Raw genomic sequence first — 21,029 nt, 5'->3', positions numbered from 1 at the left:
CCCTCTTCAGCATTGGAAAGGCAGATCCAATGTATCCTATGGCCCCCAAGATGCTCTCTCATGGATAATAGTATCACCCCCTAAATCTACTACATGTTTCTGAACCATTATTGCCCAGGTTATGAAAAACACCCACTGCACTCACATCAATTTTCAACATGCGCTATATGCTGAATGCAGAAAACAGAACCACCTGACTCCTAGATATGCCAGGCGAGAATGCACTGAGGTAAGGAAATGCATATGTATTGTGGCTGTCAAGCACATCAAAAATTAAGCTGATTAATTATAGAAGCTTTAGCAAACTAATTAACCACTACAATTATCATAAATTATAATGTGCAAAATAAAATTATTTCAAAGACAAAATGAAGTTCATTTGCAAAGAACAAGAGCCAACTGTCATGGGGCCAATCTGGAGGGCCACAGGCTTACTGATCTACAGAAAACATTGACATGATACTCACAAGGAGGATTCTAACAGGCCAAATGATTCCGCTACTGCAGTTACTAAAAATACTGCTTTGACAGGACAGAAGAAAGCATAGTGGCAACAAACCCTTTTTATAAAATGGAAATTCAAATCTCTTGTGAGAATAGCAAAAACAAGCACAGAGAAGAGGCGTAAGGAAAAACAAAAATAAGGTCCAAGTTCTGCTAATCAGGGAGGCACCACTGCTCAGTTTTGGAACATGTTTTTAATACAGAAGTTAATGGCAGCCCCAGCTAAAAAAGGACTCAGCAGATCAGGCCTCTGTCTGAAACATTATAGTACTGCTGACAGCTGATGCTAACTGTACTGTGATAGACGCACCAATGGTTTGACTCAGTATAATGGACATAATCTCCACCAATGCATAAAGAAACTGCCTATTACCTAATGCAGCTTTTACTTTGCTATTTACATTGTGGGCTGATGGTGAAATATATGGGCATATCCATACAGGAAGATGGATATGCTTCTTCGGGTACCTCTGCTGTTGGAGGCAAGATGGGTAACTGCTGGGAGAGGGATTTCCCAGTGATGGTGCTCCAGTTAGGAATGCTTTTTCAAGAGAGGTCCTCTTGACACTTGCCTTATTCCTTTGGCAGCAGGTAAACATCTTTTATTCTTATTTCCCTAGGCCTTTTAAAGTCAACTTTACCCCTGCTGTCTTACCCAGGGTGGCGGGATTCACCGGGGCAGCAGATCCCAATGTTGATCATTCTTCCGCCCTTATTCCTGATGTAGATCTTCGCTCACCCCTTCTTCCTTGGTGGGGAGGGGAGGCATTTGGGGCTCCACCTCAGGTGTCTTGGGCTGACCCTGGTTTTACCTGAGACTTACTGCCTTTTTAGTTTTGTGTTTTATGATTATTCTGATTTGCTTCACCTGCATTCTTGTTATTTTCTACTTTCTTTGTAAGCATTTCCATATGAATTTCTGTAATAAACTAACTGTGAAGGTCATTGCACCCACACCATACATTTAAAACACTTAATACCACTTTAAGAGTCATGGAGAATCCTGTAAACTGTAAACTGATAAGACTGCTGGGAGCTGTAGATCTTCGGTCAGCACTCTTAATAAACTACATTTCCCATGATTCTTTGGAGGAAGCCATGGATGTTAAATTGAGTGCTTTCAATGTAGCACATGCTCCACATCAGGGAGCTATGGGTCTTTTACAACAGTCTCAACGTCTCTTGTCCTTTGTCCCCCCTTTTTAAACTTGAAAAGAAACACATATTTTTACATTGTTTTCAGAGCAGCTTCTTTTCTGAAAGTCAACTTACATTTGCAATTACACACAGAAATAAAAATGTGCAAATTTGTGTTCTGGGTCTGCGCCGCAAGTCTTTTAAAGGCCTAGCAATGTCCCTGCCTTTCATGCAGAAGACCCCTGATTATTGCCTGATAAAGAAAGGATTTGACAGTATCTTATGGAAAATACCTGCTGAGACTCTGGAGAACTACCATTCAGCACAGACAATACTGGCCTGCATTGTCTGACTGAGTATGCAGTAGCTTTTTGTGATTTGAATAAAAATAAAATTGGTCTGTTACCAAAGCTGTTAGAGCTTTGGTATGATGCTCTTTTATTAATCTGGAAAAAAAAGTCATGTGCTTCTGTCAGGACAGTGTTAGCAGGCCTCCCTTGGAGACAAACATCTGCACCATTACGCCAGCTGTCGGAACAATTGGATGCCATGCAAGAAATCTATGTGTCACTTTGCCTCATGCAGTGGGGATGATGATTCATTAACAATCCCAAACCTGCAATGAACTAAATCTCATTTAGCTCTCTGTGGAGCTATGACATTTTTAATTACAAAACATACCACAAGAGTATATGGAAAAAATATAAAGGTCACTGAATGAAATGTTTCTTTGAGAGTGTGAAGAAGAGAAAATTAGACTTATTTTACCATATTGGGGAAAAAATGAATGTTAATTATAGTTAATTTCAAACCTTATATTTGGAATTAAATATCCTGAAAAAGCATCGCATATGAACAAAGGAGAGATGAAGTGCTTCCAAATACAAGGATTTAAGATACTGATGTGGATTTCTGCTTTGCACATCTGCCTACTTGCATCCATCTCAATGTGCTTCCATACCAGATCTCTACTTTGCCTTCTGACTTCACTGTGAGCTGTGGAGGGAGGGAGGGAGGAACAGGGTGCTGAATGAGATGCAATGGAGCATTTCACTAAGAAATCCCTCAGCAGCCCAAGAACAAACGTCTGATTCTGATCATGGTTTCTTTAGGGAAGAACAAAGATCCTGGTTTGGATAATTTATTATTTATACCCCGTCATTCTGGCTGGGTTTCCCCAGCCACTCTGGGAGGCTTCCAACAAAATATTAAAAATACATTAAAACATCAGTCATTGAAAACTTCCCTAAACAAAGCTGCCCTCAGATGACTTCTAAATGTTAGATAGTTGTCTATATCTTTGACATCTGATGGGAGGGCATCCCACAGGGCAGGCGCCACCACTGAGAAGGCCCTCTGCCTGGTTCCCTGTAACTTCTCGCAGTGAGGGAACTGTCAGAAGGTCCTCAGTGGTGGCCAGAACAATGGGGGTGGAGACACTCCTTCAGGTATACTGGGCCGAGGCCATTTAGGGCTTTAAAGGTCAGCACCAACACTCTGAATTGTGCTTGGAAACGTACTGGGAGCCAATGTAGGTCTTTCAAGACCAGTGTTATGTGGTCTTTGGACAACATGGTATGTCAAGGTTTATGGTTTGTTGCTCCTGCTTGTGCTATGGGAGGAGTGAAGCAGCAGGGGTCTTTCAAATTTCAGTGGTATTACGTGTGAGCCGAAAATTCAGCACCCCTCACCTTCCATTCTGCTCAACATTGTAGCTGTGACATCCTGCGGTGCCCCTTGGGCTCGGTGCCCAGTGGAGCAGAACTGGTCATGCTGCCCTAAATCTGTCTCCGGAAGCAGGAGAACCCGGTAGCATACTTTCTCACAGCAAGCCATGGTTTATGGCTTATTGCAACATGTGAACATGGCCTACCAATGCAATCCTATGTATATCTACTCAGAAGTCAGTCATATTGAATTCAGTGAGGCTGGCTTTCAGGTAAGCATATATAGGATTGCAGCCTATGTCCAGTGCTCATCTTCTGTGCAACACTCAGTCACTTTTAATAGGCTTTTTTTCTCTCAAGATATGTCTCCCAGTGGACTTTGCTAACAGCAGGAATATAAATACGTAGGATGACAGTGCACTGCAGACCATCTCCACCGTCAGCTGCAATTTTGCTCAACAGTGGATGAAGATGAATAGCACTATGTGCTTTAAGTCTAGGATTTTGTAGAACTAACTATAGTACTGCATGACAAAGCAGAAATTTGCAACAACCTGCAAGCAAAGGAAACAGGTAGGCAAGGTCCATAAACAAATCTTACATAACAAACATGCCTTACATAACTATAAATAATTGTGGCAATAACTGAACTGAATCAGCATCTTCAAATGTGCATTGTTCTTTAGAATTTAAGGGACTGACAAGAGAAGCACATCAATATCTTACCATTTGCTAGTCAAGCTTTCTGTATTCATTCCTACCCCCCAACCGTTAGTTGTCTCATCCCCTCCTAAGGGTCATCTAAGCAATCGGGCATAGCTGAAAGTATGTACATTGCTGGTGGTCCAATATTTTCTTCCCCTGCAACTGATTTTTATCTTAGAGTCAGTAGGGGACCTCTGATTACACATCAGTCCTTTCATGTGACTCTGGATTCTGAGATATTAACATTTGTAGCATCACTGAAAGCAGCACAAAACTGTGTATCACTAGCAGTCGTTTTAGAACTCCTGTAGTGAAGTCATCAGGATGTAGCAGCCGTAAATAGGCTTAACAAAGCCTCTTCTTCAGTAAATCTTGGGTTGCCTAGCCGACTCTTGTAATTAATGACAGCAATCTGACGCATGAAAAAAGCAATCATACCTAAAAGTTCTGATTCATACTATTCAGGGCTTTGTGGCAGCAATGCCAGGGAGCCACTGGTTGTGAAAGAAAATACTTAAGTTTGTCATTTGGCAAAAATTACATTTAGTGCCCTACTTGAGCTATAGCAAATGTTATCATTATACTAAATGTATGCAGAAATACCCGCTTGTGTGGCTTTTTACACCATGCATTCTAGCTGCCAAAAACCATGATGCACAAAGGGGACAGCATAGATTTTTCTATCGCCACCCCCATCCCTGTTTCCAGTCAAGTCTCCTACAAATATTCAGGTTCTATCAAGAGAAGGGTATTCTCTATTGCTTTGGAAGACAGGTCACAATTGTGATGGTTGCCCAGCTGATGTGAAGACATGGCCAGTCTGCAACACCCCCAGTTTATGTCAGCTGTCTCCTCTCCACTTCCCCTTCCTTGGGAAAAAGATACAGCTCAGTGGTAGAGCATTTGCTTTGCATGCAGAACATCTCAGGTTCAACCCACATACATCTGCTGATAGGGCTGGGAGAGACCCGCAAACAAAATCCTGCAGCTGCTACTAGTGAAGGCAATGCTGAACTAGATGGCCCCAATAATCTGACTTGGAATAAGGCACCTTCCATGCTCCCAATGCCCAAGCAAGAAGATCTCTAAGAGATGCAGTTTAATTTTCAGCCTGGGAGGAAGGGTAACTTCCCAGCCACCACTGAGCAAGTTCAGCCTCTTTCTTTTAAGTCTCCTGGGTCAAAGTGTGTCTTGTGAAACCATGGGGAGGAGAAAGTACCCAATGGTGCAGATGGAACCTGTTTTTTGTTTTGTTTTTTTACAAAGTCATGTGGAGGGAGATTTAGGGAAGCAAGGAATAAATCTGACCTCCCTCCATGTTGCAATCCCAGTAACAATCAGTTTCCCACAGCTGTAAGCTAATTCAATAAAAAAAAGATTTTGTTGCATGCAAGATATTAAGCATGACATATACCTCTGACCCTTAAAAATGCATTGGTGATACAAGACCAGATATATTTTTGGGCTTAGCAGGCACAGGATCTAATCAGATTTCTAGACAAAATTAGCGAGCCTAGCTGAGCAAGATTTATATTATTAACACAAAAGAAAAGAAAAGAAAAACAACATTTCATGCTTGGGTGACATCTGTTATTGCTAAGGCTTTCCCAATTTATCTTTTGCAATAGGTTACATGTCTTCTCCCTAAACCCTGGTGAGGAGCAGATCCCTTCTGAACTCCAGATGCAAAATATAAGCCACATTCACCTAAACCACGTTTTAGGTCTACATACATGATGTGGAATGAGTCTGAGAAAAGCTTCAGACCTGCATGCTCCTTCCTCAGTCCCCTGTCCTCCCACTTAGCTGAGGACTTTGTGAGTATTCAGCAACACTTTACATTGATTGGCTTGTCATTGGGTATGAATCAGGGTTTATAATCTGTCAACCGTGTTTTGAAGTCGGCTTGCTTTGGAAAATGACCAGTGTTTGATATGCAGTTAATTATAGACTATAATCTCTGGTTCACACACACCAAACTGAGATTAGCGGGAAAGTGAAAGTAAACACTGGCAAACTCCTTCTCTTGGCCAGATGGGAGTGTGCAAGCCTGAGGCTTAACTTGGTTTCATGACATACATGTGGCTGCTTTGAACCAGAGGTTCAAAAAGCAGTGCAGGGCTGCATGAAAGCTGCTTTGCAAACATCCCCATCTTCCTCTTTGAACTTCTGGTTGCAATCAATGAGAAGGAAATAGGTTGGTGTAAAAAACGGGTTTATCCCTCATTTGAGGGGGGGGGGGTGTTAGGGGAATGGAAGCATCCATCACTTTTCCTAATGCCCCCCCCACCTTTTTGCCCTCTGTGATGTTGGACAGGCACCGACTACAGATCTTTTCACAGCTTCATGGAGGAGTCATAGAAGGTCAAACCTCCTTCTCTGGAAGCATGTCTCAGGAAGGGAGACGCAATGAATATATGGTGCTCCAAACACCCTCCCATAGGATTGCAGCCTAAATCTTTATTTCTTACTAATGGAAACAGGTTGACCACAGCTATCTGCCAATCACCCATTCCCACCACCCTTCTGAGCAATACCCCTCCCCAACTTCTCACTATATATAAGGGTCTGGTGACTTCTGTTTCAGTGTATCTGAAGAAGAGTGCATGCACACAAAAGCTCATACCAATAACAAACTTAGTTGGTCTCTAAGGTGCTACTGGAAGGAATTATTTTTTTTACAATGGAAACTGAAATAGTGATAGTTCACTGATGGACAAATTTCAAGAGATAGCACGATGAAGCTGTTAGCTGTCAGTGTGTAGAGCAGGGGTCAGCAAGGTTTACCTCACCTGGGCCGGTTCACTCCCGTGGAAATCGTTCCGTGGGCCGGATCATGTCTGCGCAGACATGATTTCCAGCACTGAGGAAGTGAGTCCCTGCTCCGTGCTGTGCCGGTTTAGCGCAGCACATGGGGACCCACCGAGCAGGCGGCTTGGTTCAGAGGCAGCTCATGAGCTGTTTAAATAACCCCCGTGGGCTGCTTGTGGCCCATGGGCCACAGGTTGCCAACCCCTGGTCAGGATAGGTTGTTTAATTTCATCCCTTGTAAATGAATCAAAGCCTATTTTATGAGACATATTGACTGTATAACAAAATCGGTGTTCTTAATACACTGATTTGTGGGAACAGATATCTGTAGAGCAAGTAATGTACATTTTGGGATGATACCTTCTAAATATTCCTCCACCATGGCTGAGATTATTGCAAGGCCTTAGTAAGCGTAGACATTTAAAGAAAGTGAAAGCATCCTTTCATTCAACATGTGGTTTCTTTCCAGCCTTAGGCTATGTACACCTTCGCAGTTTAAAATGCAGCAAGGTCATTATGCACCCCCACCCCCATTTCAAGTAGTATTTGCAGGTTGTTGTACACATCAGAGAGGGACTGGGGATGTCAGCACCCAGTGTGCATTATCTGTTGGGTCTTCTTGCCCCTGCAATACTCTCCCCTCACCTCCAGTTCCTATTTCTTAAGCTGTCATCCATGCATGTGCAATGGCTACCTCAAATGTACATACATCAGCTTAACTCCAAAGCAGATGTGCCCTAAAATTTCCTTTAGGATTTAAGCTGTTTTAAGAGAAAATGCACCTAGGAACAGTTTTTCTCCATAAATTACAGAAGAACTCTGCATTGTGGGTAGCATCACATGTACACAGATTCAAAAGCCAGTGGCAGAAGTGCACTGGAGCCAGAGTAAATGGTAATGTGTGCACAGACTTATTTCAAACCCCTTGCCATTTTCTTGTGGTAGGAGTGAAGGAGTTTTGAAAAATCAAGATCTTCTCATGGTGTAACAGTCACTCAGCAGTCGTAACTAATCAAGAGTTGATAACCTGAGCATACTTTAGCGCAGCTATGCAATCACTTAAGAGGTTCAACTGTTTCCTCATTGTGAGCTCATTTTTTCTGTTTCTGGTACAGTAGTTTCTTTTTAAGACATACACTACTAGTCAGAGGGATCATGTTAGGTACTTGGCATAAATATCAATCTATTTCTTCAGAATTCAGCAATAACTGGTTAAATGTATAATTATATGCTCTTTAGGCTGCTGCCTTATACCTAATTACCTAGAAGGAAACATAATTGAACTCAATTACACTTACTTCTGAGTAGACATATGTAGGATTGCACTGTGAAACTGAACTTAATTTTCTTGCTATTAATGGGGGTGTGGAGGTCAGCTGTCACTAAACAATAGCCCATAAGAGCTTTTGTGGGCTATTCACTGTCTTGTCAAAGTCCAGCTAGATAGCTTTTAGTTCATTCAACCGATAGTGAATCACAGTCTAAGTAATTTTCTGCTTTCCTGAATTTTGCACCTGTTACAAAGGACTGCATGTTGGCTGCTGTTCAAAACACTCTTCACAGATGAATATAAATGTAATCGACATTCCTAGTAGTATTGCAGAAAGGCAAATCTATACCACATAAAGACAAAGCTACAATACAGCCTGTCATCAGTTAGAAGCTTTTAGTTGGTCAAATTAAAGGCCTTCATCATGATAGCTACTACAAATCAAAGACAGCACCAATCTTTTGCAAAAGAGCAACATTCTCTTTAAAATAATTTAAAAACATACACATTAAACTACTGTACACTGTGTTTGCTGTTTCTGTTAGCCATCAAAATATTTCTTCATTTAAAAACAGTGTTTCATTCTGTGTACTGTTATTGCCTAGGAACCCCAGTGTTGTTGTTGCTGCTGCTATTGCTTAGATAATAAATAAATCAGAATAGTGGCAGGCAGTCCACAGAGACCAAGGAAGAAAATGGAGGCACTTGCTAATTTTTAGGTACAAATTGCTATTTCCAAAGAGTGTTTGACAACACACTCCTGGGACAACAACTTTAAGGCTATTTTAGCCGAGCATCTAATGTTTAGGTGGCTCTAGGCTTTGTTGTAATTAAAAATTATGAAGCAGACCAATTTCTCTCTTCCTTCAAAACAGCTATAAAACTGACATGAACATGTTAATGGAATTAAGAAGGGAAAACATAAATGGTTTTCTAATGAGTAACAGCAATGTTGTGAAGATGTCCATAGTGCCTTCCTTCCTGCCACAGATCACAAAGTGGTAAATCTACAGGGCTGCAATTAATCAGTTAAGTAAGTTGAAGGCTTATTAGCTAATTGAAAATTTGTCCATGGAAAGATGCTACTGAATAATTAGTCAGAAGATTAAAAATAATTTAGAAATGATTATTTGAAAAATAAGTACTTAAAAAAAACTAAAGACACTTGCCTCTTCTAAGATGGTGCTTACCATTAATCTATTTATAAAACTGGACTTTTCCTTTAAAAATTATTGTTTGTTCACGGGGGGGGGGGGGGGAATATGCAGGTTTAAATTGATTAATCAAAATTCCTACCTGTGAGAGAGTGCCACTGAACGTGGTGTACATCACTTCCTGGTAGCCATGCATGGCATTGTGCCCACAAATCAAACAAATCAGATAGCAGATTTATAAATTAGTTCACCTCACAAAGATCTCCTTATGTTATGTGCGATAGAAATTACTACCCCAATGGAACATATTTATTAAGAATCTGCTGTGTGCCTTAAGACCCCGGTCTCTCTTGTTCGACACAGATGATTGGACCTCACGAGGTTCCTGAGTTATTACAAACGTTCATTTTTTTTATGGAGGCAGTAAGTCTCTGGACACATGCCGCTGACTCTTATGGAAACGTAATAGAACGATTTTCACTTATTTGCATAATACAGCATAATGTGCAGTGGCTCGTGCACATTGTGAGTCTCCCCATTAATAAATACGGCCAGCGATTCATTACCATACCTCTCTGATAGCTGTACAAAACTCACTCTGCAGTACTTTTTTAAGTGACTGCAGCTTGTGTCCTGGTACTTCTCCAGCTTCTTGTAGTTTCTCCAGCAGTTCAATTGCTCTGGCAACATCTGAACAGATAAAAATAAGGCAAAAGGTCAGGGAAGGTCACATTTTGACTTGTATTACTGCTGTTTCAGCTACACCAAGGAGCATATGCTGTAATATTCAAATTGGACAGTGAGATTTTGCCACCCCACATTCCCCCCCCCCCCGCCGGCTGTTCAAGTTCAGTTCTGCATTTTCACTGACTTTAAAAAAATATGACTATTGCTTTAGGCTGCAATCCTAGGCAGCCATATATGCAGGCATTGGAAAAGAGCAAATATTGCCCGAGGGGTTTTGAAAGTTTTTCCTACAGTCAGTCATCTAGTTAATCAGGTAAGCCCACTTGGGCAAATCTTACGACACAACACACAAGCTGACACAATGCACCAAGCTCCTACATGTTTGACATACACCTCTCCCTCATTTTGGCTGTCTTAGTAAAAAAAAAAAAAGGAAAAAAACACCCCTCAAACAACAAAAAAAAAGCAGCAGAGTATTCAATTGTGGGGACTGGACTACCAGGATAATGGAATGCATTGGATTGTTCAGCAGTGGAACATATTACCTCTCAGAAGGTGGTGGGCTCTCCTTTGCTGGTGGTATTCAAACCACCGGTGGTCCAATGGCCATCTGCTAAGGGTGCTGCAGTTGCACCCTGCATTTGTACACTTTGCATTGAAGTGGGGTTGGACTAGTTCAGGATTTCCCAAACCTGGGCCTCCAGCTGTTTTTGGACTACAGTTCCCTTCATCCCTGACCACTGGTCCTGCTAGCGAGGGATAATGTGCTTCGAAAACAGCTGGAGACCCAGGTTTGGGAAAGAGTGGATCAAATGACCTCCAAGGTCCCTCCTAACTCCCATGGCAGACCTGGTCATTTTGTTATTCCTAGGTTGGTTTGGATACCTTTCAAGGCTATTAGCATTAATAATGTTCTCTTTCGATCCTAATGCAGAGCACTAGGCTGAATGCAAGGATCTCATCACCTAATGCATGGCCCACAGATGGCTCAACTTCGGCTACACTAATGGAGAGAAGACATGATGGCTCTGACCCCGTTCCTCACTCATTCTGGTGACGAGACCTGCCAAAGCAGATCAACCTTCTGTCCGCTGCCCAGAGGGACAGAAATGCAATGACCACAATAATGGGACAAAGAGCTGTTTATCAGCAGGTGCCCCATGTCTGCATGATAAAAAGTTGCTTGCTGGCATGCTTGCTGCCTTCTTGTCTTGCTATTTTGTGAGCTGCATGTATAATGTGAAGGTCTGGTCCTGATTTTGATTGACTGATGGGATAAGGGAAAACTACAGCTTTAAAGACAGTATCATTTTCTCCTGCTTGGTCTAGAGATGTGAAGGCTTGAGGAAAAAAACAGGTGGGACCCAGTTTTACTCCATTCCCCCCCTTATTTACTTCTTTAAAAATTGGAAGGAAATGGAAAAAATGGGTGAAAGGACCCCTCCCCCCTCTCCATATTTTTCTGTGGGTTTTCCCCCAGGCCTTCCTATTTCAAGTAATGTATAAATTAATGTCTGTGCTATAACCAGAGTTCTGTAATGGATAATTTAGCAAATATTAATGTATATAATGCTAACATTTGAGTTCTTACATAAGCACACCGTAACTTGATTTGAGGGTCATACAGTTCAGATAAGATGTGATAATAATAATACATATTTTTTTTAATGGTGGAGCAAAATATTTGAACACCTCAGTTGCCTTCTACTGAGCCAGACCACTGATCCAACTAGAACAGGGCGCTCTCTGCTCTGACTGGCAACAGCTCTCCACTGGTCAGGCAACGGTTTGTCCCAGTCTTACTATCAGTAGAAGTGAGCACATGCATTTACCAGGAAGACACAGAGCCAATTCATGTATACCTTTCCGTGTGGCAGGAGGTTTGTATAGCATCCAGGCTACACAACAAATCCACGCCAGAACACACATTATGCTAAAACCTGGGAATAGCTGTAATGAAGTGTTAAAACAAGTCCTGTGCCAAAAATCTCTCCTATCCCCCCCCCCCATTTCCCATCTATTTTTGATGAGAAAAATTGTAACCAAAAATTTTGAAATAGGAATAAGATTTTTGTGAAATTCTCATGGGTGGGGAGGTACAGTCTCATGGGGTTTTGTTGTGATTACTGGCTGCTAAGGTGGCCGTGGGCTACCTTTGAACGTCCTTTCTTTTGTTCCAAAAATAATCTCTCCAGCCTTCCTGGGTGTCCATTTTTCCTGGAAATCCCATGATGCCTTCAGCTGAGCTTCCATGTAAGCACAGGGAGGTGGGAGAGCTACCTATTATGAACCCAACAACTGTTATTTTTTACATGAAGTCTTTTTACATTTTTTTTTAAAAAAGTGTAGATTTAAAAATAAAATCAGTGACTGTGTCAATCTGAGATGCTTGGTAGCCAGCCTCCTTAACTTCCTGTGCCTCAGTTAAAGCTCAGAATAAGGCATAGTGAAGTAAATTCTTCTATGGTTTTTTCCCTTCCAGATCAAGATATGCATGCAGCCCAGAAGGTTCAAGAGCACTGGATGAATGTTTAATCTTTATTTTAATGTTTAATCCCCATGCAATGATAAGGTAAGCTGAACCCTGCATTCACTGAATTTTTAAAGAAAAGTGCCACAAGAAAGAGCCAGGCAAACAGAAACATCTTTTGCACTGAAATAAAACTTTTCAGTTACTGGAGAATAGGGTTCAGAACAACACTAATTAAAACCAACAGTCACTCTTTACAAGTATGGAAATCAACTTGCATTGAACAAGACAGAGATTCCTGGCTGTTCTACACAGTGTGATATAATGAGGATTAAATGCTGATAAGACTATGGCTTTGCTAGGATGAGAAATTATGCAATCAATCTCCTTTATTGGCATAAAAAGTGCATGGATATACATGGATCAGAACACAACACAGTTAACGAAACATAGTAGGAGATACTTTAGGATAAAACTATCAGGACATCATGAGGTGCAAAGATGGCTCTTAGGACCTATGGTGACATAATTTAATAGCGTCACTCAAAAATCTTGCCACATTCTCCACAATATCATTGCTACAATCGTTCAGCAGATAAGACACTCTGGAAGAGTCTTTGCGATAAATCTCCTCTTCGGAAAGGGGGTCAAATACTTATCATATATTCCTGCATAAAATAGGCAATTAAATAAAATGTGTGTGATGCATTCGACCTGTTTTGTGCCACAAGGGCAGTATCTTTCAGAGTATGGGATTTTCGAGAATCTACCTTGCTGAAAGTCTTTGAGCCAAAGCTGAACTACAGTGACCACAATGTGATCAAATGGGTGAGGTACATTGGTAGGAGTGGAATCTATGAGCAGTGGCGTAGCGTGGGTTGTCAGCACCTGGGGCAAGGCAAGTAATTTGCGCCCCCTAACCCGTGGATTTTAGTAGGGGCAGAGAGCTGCGAGTGTGAGCGCGCCCCCCCAGATGTTGCGCCCAGTGCGGCCGGCCCCCCCTGCACCCCCACGCTACGCCACTGTCTATGAGACAAGATGCTAGCCCTAAGCAGCCAGCTGGCTCCCTCTCCCCTAGTCTCCCTTGATTTCAAAGTACAATTGAAAAGCATATCTCTGGCCCCTACTCCATACACAGGCAGGAAGCTAGACTCCTGCGGCTTCTGTGGAAAAAGAACACGTGTGCCTGCTCTGGCTTCAGTCACTGCTGGAGTTTGCAGCTGGCACTGGGCAGCCAGAGAGCCCCCTGCCCCAGCTCACCTCTTGCTTCTGTCCCAGGATATAAAAAGGCCAGTCTAACCACCACCCAGGGAGCATCCACCACCATGTGATAAAACCCTCCTCTTCTGTTGGTGTCACCACTTGCATCATATCCTAGTATTTTTGGAAGTTCTTGTGCATATGTACTTGCTGGGCAACCCTTGAGTTGACTGTCTCCTGTGCTTGCTATTGCTGTTGTGATTGGTTGGGGGCTCACACTTCCCCTCCCCTCTTTGTTGTGCAGAGTCCTTGATATGGAGCCCTGCTCTGGGAAGGTCTGTGACCAAAAAGGCTGAGGGTTGGCATCTGCTACTTGTTGGGCTGGAGTGGGTGGACATACCACAACATTTGAAAGCTTTGGAGTCCTGTTAATGGCTGGCAAGGCCAGCACCTCCCTCTCCTCCACCCCAATCAGAACTACACCCTCCTGCAAAAAGTAAACCCAGCAGGCACACGAGGACAGATCAACTTGTCTTTAAAAATCTACAGGTTTTGTCCTCTTAATTTGAAATTGGCCAGTAAGTAATTCCTTGCCTCCATTCTCTTCTCTCTCGCTTGCCCCCGCCCTGCAATTGCAGTTCACCCCAGGGGATCAAAGACAACTTGTCTGAGTCACCATGGCCACTGCTCTAATAAACAAGACTTAGACAATCAACATTATAGTTCGCTTTTTTTTCCATACAATGAAATGGCCAGAGCTTTTTAATACTTTTTCTACAGAATTACTGCTTGCATAAACTGAGTAAAAAATCCATAAATTCATGTCTGTACTTGAATAAAAATATTCATGGCTTAAAAGCAAGCAAATAACCAATGAAAAGGGAGGAAATAGGAAATAAAAAGGAAAAATTAAGAATTATAGTATGAAAACCATATTCCAGCTTGTGGGTTGCAATTATAGGATTCTGTCATTATCCTGTTTTGAATGTTCATATCCAGGGATCATTTTATACTCATTTATACATTTTATATATTCAGGTCTCTCTCTTTATTCTTTATCTCTATGTTTTGACATATCCAGCCCATTCACAAGTTATTTGCATTTAGACAGAGGAAGAAAATGAGGTTGAGCTTTGCGAACTTTGTAGTGAAAAGCCTTTCAAATATCTTAGGACAGATTTGAGAGCAAGATGAATCATTGCCAACAAGTTTGCATTATTTTGATGCCATACTCCCATGTATTAATTTCTGGATGGTTTTAGAGTAAACCCACCTCAGTCTCCCATTTGCCTTGTTTACAGCTAACAGCTTTGATGAAAGATTAATGGACAACGTAGCGGCATGTGTATCTGTGGCAACAAGAGGAACTGTACGTTCTATGTATCAAAGGGACATTAATGATGTCTTAATGCAAGTAAGGAAAAGATCAGGTCTGCAATTTGCCGAAAGTAGGAGGCTATATAGAGGGTGCTACCTCAAGCCATCCATAATGCGATATTGGATGTTTCATCTAGATAACTTAAAAGTCGATTCATATATTATTACTGAAGGAACATATGCAATCTGCCTCTATTCCACCTGCATTAGCCTTTCTTCCTCCTTTCAGCAACCAATGCAGACAACAACTGCAAAGCTATTCAACAGCCTCTCCTGGCACAGAAAGATCCCTTGGTACCTTCATCACAGCCCTCATCTAACTGCTGGTAAAAGTCTATCCCCAACCTCGGAAGCATAATATCACCTTAGGGAGCAAGCCTACATATGAGGCTGTTAAGATTCAGGTAGTCATCCTTTCTCTTTGCCTCCTCTTCCCCCCACCCCGCTCACCACATATCAACAACTGTTTCATGTCCTTTTGGGTGTTGCAGTTCTGAGATTATTACTTTGCTCTCACATTAACTGCCTTCAGATTTGCCTGAAAAACTGGCCTACTTAATTGTTCTCCTGAAAGGTCTCAGTATATTTCATACTAGGTTCAGCCAACTACCAAACACTCGACGGACGTTTTCAAATCAGTAGAGCCCATATGTACATTTTAGGATACTAAATTTTGCCTCTCATAATGAATTCATCATGTATTGGCACTTAATGAATTTACTGGCAGTGGCTAGTGGCTAATTATATGTTTCACTTCTCTCCTTTCACTCTGCTATGCCTCTCTGCATTCTCAGTTTCTCCCTTACTATGCTCCACCATTCAGCCTTACCCACTATGTGCCACATGATCTTTTGCCTCCCAAATCCCTTAAACCCTGGAACATCTGCAATTCAGTCTCCTGGTTAGTTGCACTGCAGCACGTTCCTTGTTCTGCCAGAACAGCTCCATGCAAGCTAAATGGCAATGCCTGTGAGATTAAACTATAAAGTGATTAAAAATTTTCATTATTTCAGAAATGTATTCTACCCAACAGAGAAGTTGTGCAAGACAGTTTTGCAGGTAGAGAAGATATATGCTGGCAGAAATTAAAGAAATTAATTCCTGTGTTTGAGATTCAAGTAATCTACCACCATTAAATTAGCATTCAAGGATTTACAGCAGCGGGGGGGAAAGGCTTTTTAGGTTTGAATTGCTTTATGATGTTTTGTATAGGATTTGTATCTAATTGTCACTCTTGCGTTCATGAAAAAATAAGGCATGATTTTATCTTGCTATAGTACAAGAAAAGGGAATCTTCTTTAGTGACTGGTAATATTTTACACTGTCTGCACTCCTATACTCAAATTAGCAGAGGACAGAGTTGCAACTAACAGAGAAATTCTATGCATTATCTGGCTGCCCCAAAGTTCGCCCCATTGATTTCAATGGGATTTACTCTGGCACAGGCAACTGAGACTGCAATCTTGTACATGCTTACTTGGTAGTAGCTACAGGTTACAATGGCAGAGTGACTGTGTTTCACCAGTGTAATTATTACAATCTGAGGGCAGGATCGGAAGAGTGACCCCCTTTGTCCAGGTCGTATCCTAAGTCAAGACAAAATCCTGCCACTCCCGTCAGTGTAAAGCCATGATAGCAAAACAGCTATCATTCATTCAATGGTAATCAGAAAAATCAAAGCAGTTTTATTCAAGAGATGACATAGCTAAGTATACTGTTTTGCATAAAGGAGGTCCCTGTTGCCACAATCCTCAAATGCAGATACTACCCCACCATACACTGGGAAGCCCTACAGGGAGCATATTGGTAAATACGAGGGATTCTTCTCCAACTGCTGACCAAACCACCACCTCTGGTATTTATGTCTGTGCAAGAATAGAACCAGGAATCAAGCAGCACTGGAGGTAGAGCTGTTTTCAACTCCTCTGTTGCACGATTGAGTAAATGGCAACATATTTACCCCTGTCCTGTGAATTTCCCTATGCAGACATCAGTTGGAATGCAGGATAAATACACACCCTGTGGTAGAGTTGAGAACTGGGCTGAAGCATGAAGAATGGGAAGGAGAGCACCTTGGTGCTAGAACCTTTTCTCAGTTGCTCACTGTCTCCTCTCTATCCTGTGCCATGTGGACCAGCGGTATATCTGGTATTTTTGCAGGACTCCAGTACTTGAAAGATACTGGACGGACACCTGTGTAGCAGAAGCAGTCATATCCAATATGTGGCTGCACTTTTTACTCTATTATTGTGATGAGGAATCTGTGGCTGCTCCCTCATACATTGTTGGATTCCAACACCCATCAATTGCAACCAGCATGGCCAATCATTAGTAATGATGGGAATTGTAGTCCAGCAATGCCCAGAGGAACAGAAGTTCCCCATCCCTGCCACCTTAAATGCTGAAAAGAAAGCAATTTTGGTTCCCCTCCACATCAGCATTTAGTAGGCATTTTTTCTGAGGTGAAGGCTTGCCAAAGTTGTCACCCTTACTACTAATGCAGCTAATGTTGTTTTTTATACTTCATATGAATGGATAGTATAAATCTAAGAAGCACGCCTCTACCTTCTTGCTATTTCCTTGCTGTTTGTCTGGGAGCTACTATTTACCCTAAGTAGCACTGTATGTTGCAATGTCAAAACTGTGAGTATTAGCATGGCAACACTAGGGCCTGTTTATGCATTTATGTAAACATGCAGATCATCACTGCTACTAAATGTTATTTAATGTCATTTTCATTTGCAAAATTCAAAATATTGGAAAGTTCAGACTGTTTTAGTAAAACATCAGTATTAATTAAATTTTGACTCACCTGTACAGCTATCATTCTGAAGTTTTTTAATAGCAAGAGTTTTCAAGTATGTTCTCAGATTTATGTAACTGGTGATACTACCTCCCACCTCCAAACAATATTTTCATTGTTTTATGTATAACTTGCCTTGCCAACTGGGACCCCAAGCAAGGGCATTTCTGTACCTTTTCTATACACTCTTATGCAAGTTCCACCTGCAACCTACGTGTAAAAAGACAGAAGTGTAATTACATCTAACTTTAGTTTGCTAGCCTTTAAAAATAAATAAGGGTCATGGTTGTGTGATACTTTCCTTTGAAAAGCTGTGCTTCCTAATGGATTGCCATCTGTTCAGCCTTTTGCCAGGAAATATTTATCCTGCTTAATGTGGTCACCACAGAGGTGGAGCTGCAGATTACACACTGAGCTTCTAAAAAGAAGAAAACACACATTCTTCCTCCTAACCAATGCTCTCCCTTTTCTTTATCTAACACTTTATCTAAGCTTTCCTTTGTTTGGTTTGTGTGCCATAAACCATACATTTCAGAAATCAATTTTAAGCAATGTACCGTAATTATGGACATCATATTATAAATTCCTCTGCTCTTCATCAGAATCCAACAAAGTAGAGACTGCCTAAATTTTAAATGGAGACTGAACATTTCTTTTTTACATTGAATGTACAGCAGGAACCTCTCTGTCTTGTTTTTAGAGTCTGTTGTAATCCTCTACAGAGCATACAATTATAATGAAGACACTGGCTTTAATCATTCCCAAATCAAGTACAAGACTTTAAAATTCTTTAGGAAGCTTAATCCATACAGATCAAGATTAAAAAAAATGAAATGCTTTAAAGACTCTGAAACCATGTGGATGGAATTTATTTGATTTAATTCAGTAGAGTGCACAAATAAGTAGTGTTAAACAGAAAATAAGAAAGCAAATTATTATTCTTACTTGTTTCAGGTAAGCACAATACCCCTATATTTCAAGTAAGCACAATAGGCCAAATGCCTATTAGGAACTATGTCAATCTTTTAAAGTATTTAAAAGATTTTATCATTTAACCATTTTTTATCCCCAGTGTAACAGTAGGTTTACAATACAAAACTTCATTTATTTTGTTAAGTTTTTAAAATAAATGCAACTTCAGTAATTCTGCCTTGTAACTTAATTATAGCAGTGAAAAGTGCAACAGTATCCTCAGTTGCAGCATCAAGGATGACAGTGATAACGTAACAGATGCTAAATGGGAAAAGTGTGGTATAGTGGTTATTAGACTGGAAGGATATTTAAATCCCCACTCAGTCATTAAGCTCAGTGAGTGAGCTTCGGCCAGTCACTATCTCTCAGTTTAGCCCACCTTACAGGGTTATTCTCAGTGCAATGAAGAAGAAGAATATTCTTCTTTGAAGGAAAGGTGGGGGAGAAATTTGACTAACAACCCATCAATTAGCTGTCTTTAGTGATATATCATGCTCCCACTACAAACAGCAGTAGTATCAAATTAGAAGCCTACAGGGAAGGAATGAAGTGGCTAGTTTAACTAAATTAAACCAAGGTAACAAATTTCCCCTTATATGAAATTCTTAAAGGTATAGTCTCTCTAAGGCTATAGATCTGGCAGACCTATCTCCACAATAGTCTCCAGTCCCCAATACTTCCCCCCACCCACCCCAGGGCTGTCTCTTCTACCTGCCCTTTCCTTGACTCTGGGCTCTCCGCTCCTCAGTTTCTGTATCTTGGGGGTCTTCTCCAAGTGAGTTTTCCATTTCTCAGTACAGGGCTGAGGAACCTGTGGTCCTCCAGGTATTACTGGAATTCAACTCCTATCTTCCCCAGCTAAAGTGATCATCAGGGAATGAAGGGAGTTGTAGCACATCAACATCAAGAGGGTTTCAGATTCCTGCCCCCTGCTTTTTGGCATGCTCTTCCTTTCCTAAGGTCTCTATTAGGGTTTAATTTCAGCCAAACTGCCAGCTTTCTCTTTTCTCACAGGAACCAGACTGCAAACATTCTGACAGTTTGGGAACAGGTTTAGTTATTCCATGGCATCACACCAGCTCAGCCAATTGGCACCATAAGCTTCACCATAGCAGCGCAATGCAATACAATACAGACTGCGATCAGAAGCACAAGAGCTTTCAAATCAGCTTTGATTCTGGTTCTGTACACGTGCAAGCCTTTTCTCACCCTGCGAGAGCTTATTTTTCTAGCAGATGCTTGATGGAGGACGTGACGATGGGCGAAAAGAGCCACCGAAAAGTAATCCACAGTTCCTCTACCACTGCTGTGGATACATCTGTACACTGCAAGGAGAAATCAGCTCCCGGCCATGCTATGCAGCGAAATAAGTAAACAGCAATGAAGACTGATTACTCCAAACCACATTAGTAATCCTTGTGTGGCCAAACTGTGACAAATGAGTAGCTTCCCCCTCCCAATGCATTTCCAATGCATGCTTACGTGTGGAGTTGCGAATCTCCTCCACACCGATTGCTGTTCTGGACTGTGGGCTTTTGCATTTCTTTCTGGCGACAGGGCTCTTCCTAAGAAACCTGCCATTTTGGTGCAGGTAGGTACACCCGCGAGTCCCTGATCTCCAGGCAACGGGATCCTGGTGACCTGGGGCAATCCGGCTCCCCAGTCTTCCCAAACTGGCGCAGAAGCTCACACAAAGTTTCCCTCTTTTTCATCCTCCCACCCCGAGCCCCATTCGCTCGCTGCCTCGAGTCTCCCTCCGCGCTCATCGGAAGCCCCAGCTGATCCCAGCAGCTCGGCTGCCGGCGCCCTTCTCCCAGCCTCGCGGCTGCCCTTTCCCGTCCGGCAAAAGCCGGGCGCTTGACGCCGGCACAGGGTTCAAGAGAGAGGTCACCGCCGGCAGGTCACGGCTCCCTCCTTGGCGCACTTGCCCAACTGCTCTCGGCTCCTTCGGCCAAAAGCGAGGCAGCCTCTCAAGGATGGCTCGGTTCCCAGGACCCTTTCGTGGAAACAGCAGCAGCAGCAATGGGGCTCCAATGGTCCCGGACGGACAAGGCATCCTCGGAGGCCGCCCCCCCCCCCTCAGCGAGCAAGGCGGGGCGGACCTGAGGCGGCGGCAGTGGCGCGCTTACCTCGGTCCAAAGTGAGCGGCTGGACGGCTGTCAGCGTCGTCGCCATGTCTGCAGCGCCGCCGAGGCTGAAATGACGCTCGGCTCCAGTGTGAGGCGGGAGAGGGTGGCTGGGAGCGGCGAGGGTGGGGCTACGCGAGGAGGAG

The 21,029-nt window shown here is 42.3% G+C and overlaps 1 protein-coding gene across 4 annotated transcripts in view; it reads right to left on the bottom strand.

Annotated features, from left to right (window-relative positions):
* Positions 1 to 21,010, bottom strand: part of LIN7A (lin-7 homolog A, crumbs cell polarity complex component) — a 35,902-nt gene extending 14,892 nt beyond the window's left edge. For 2 of the 4 annotated variants that reach the window (XM_081878416.1, XM_081878417.1), the window contains exons 1-2: positions 20,887 to 21,010; positions 9,820 to 9,938 (exon numbers count right to left, since the gene is read on the bottom strand). In XM_081878416.1, coding sequence (XP_081734542.1) covers positions 9,820 to 9,938; positions 20,887 to 20,932 — 165 coding nt within the window. In that variant the 5' untranslated portion in view covers positions 20,933 to 21,010. Of the gene's footprint in view, positions 1 to 9,819; positions 9,939 to 13,812; positions 13,835 to 20,886 lie in introns of those variants that run through there. The other 2 variants (XM_081878418.1, XM_081878419.1) reach the window with 2 other exon arrangements.
* Between the last annotated feature and the right edge of the window lie 19 nt (positions 21,011 to 21,029).

This window comes from Podarcis erhardii (assembly GCF_964252035.2).
Source record: "Podarcis erhardii genome assembly, chromosome: 10".
Lineage (NCBI taxonomy): Eukaryota > Metazoa > Chordata > Lepidosauria > Squamata > Lacertidae > Podarcis > Podarcis erhardii.
This window is presented reverse-complemented; position numbering and strand designations above follow the sequence as displayed.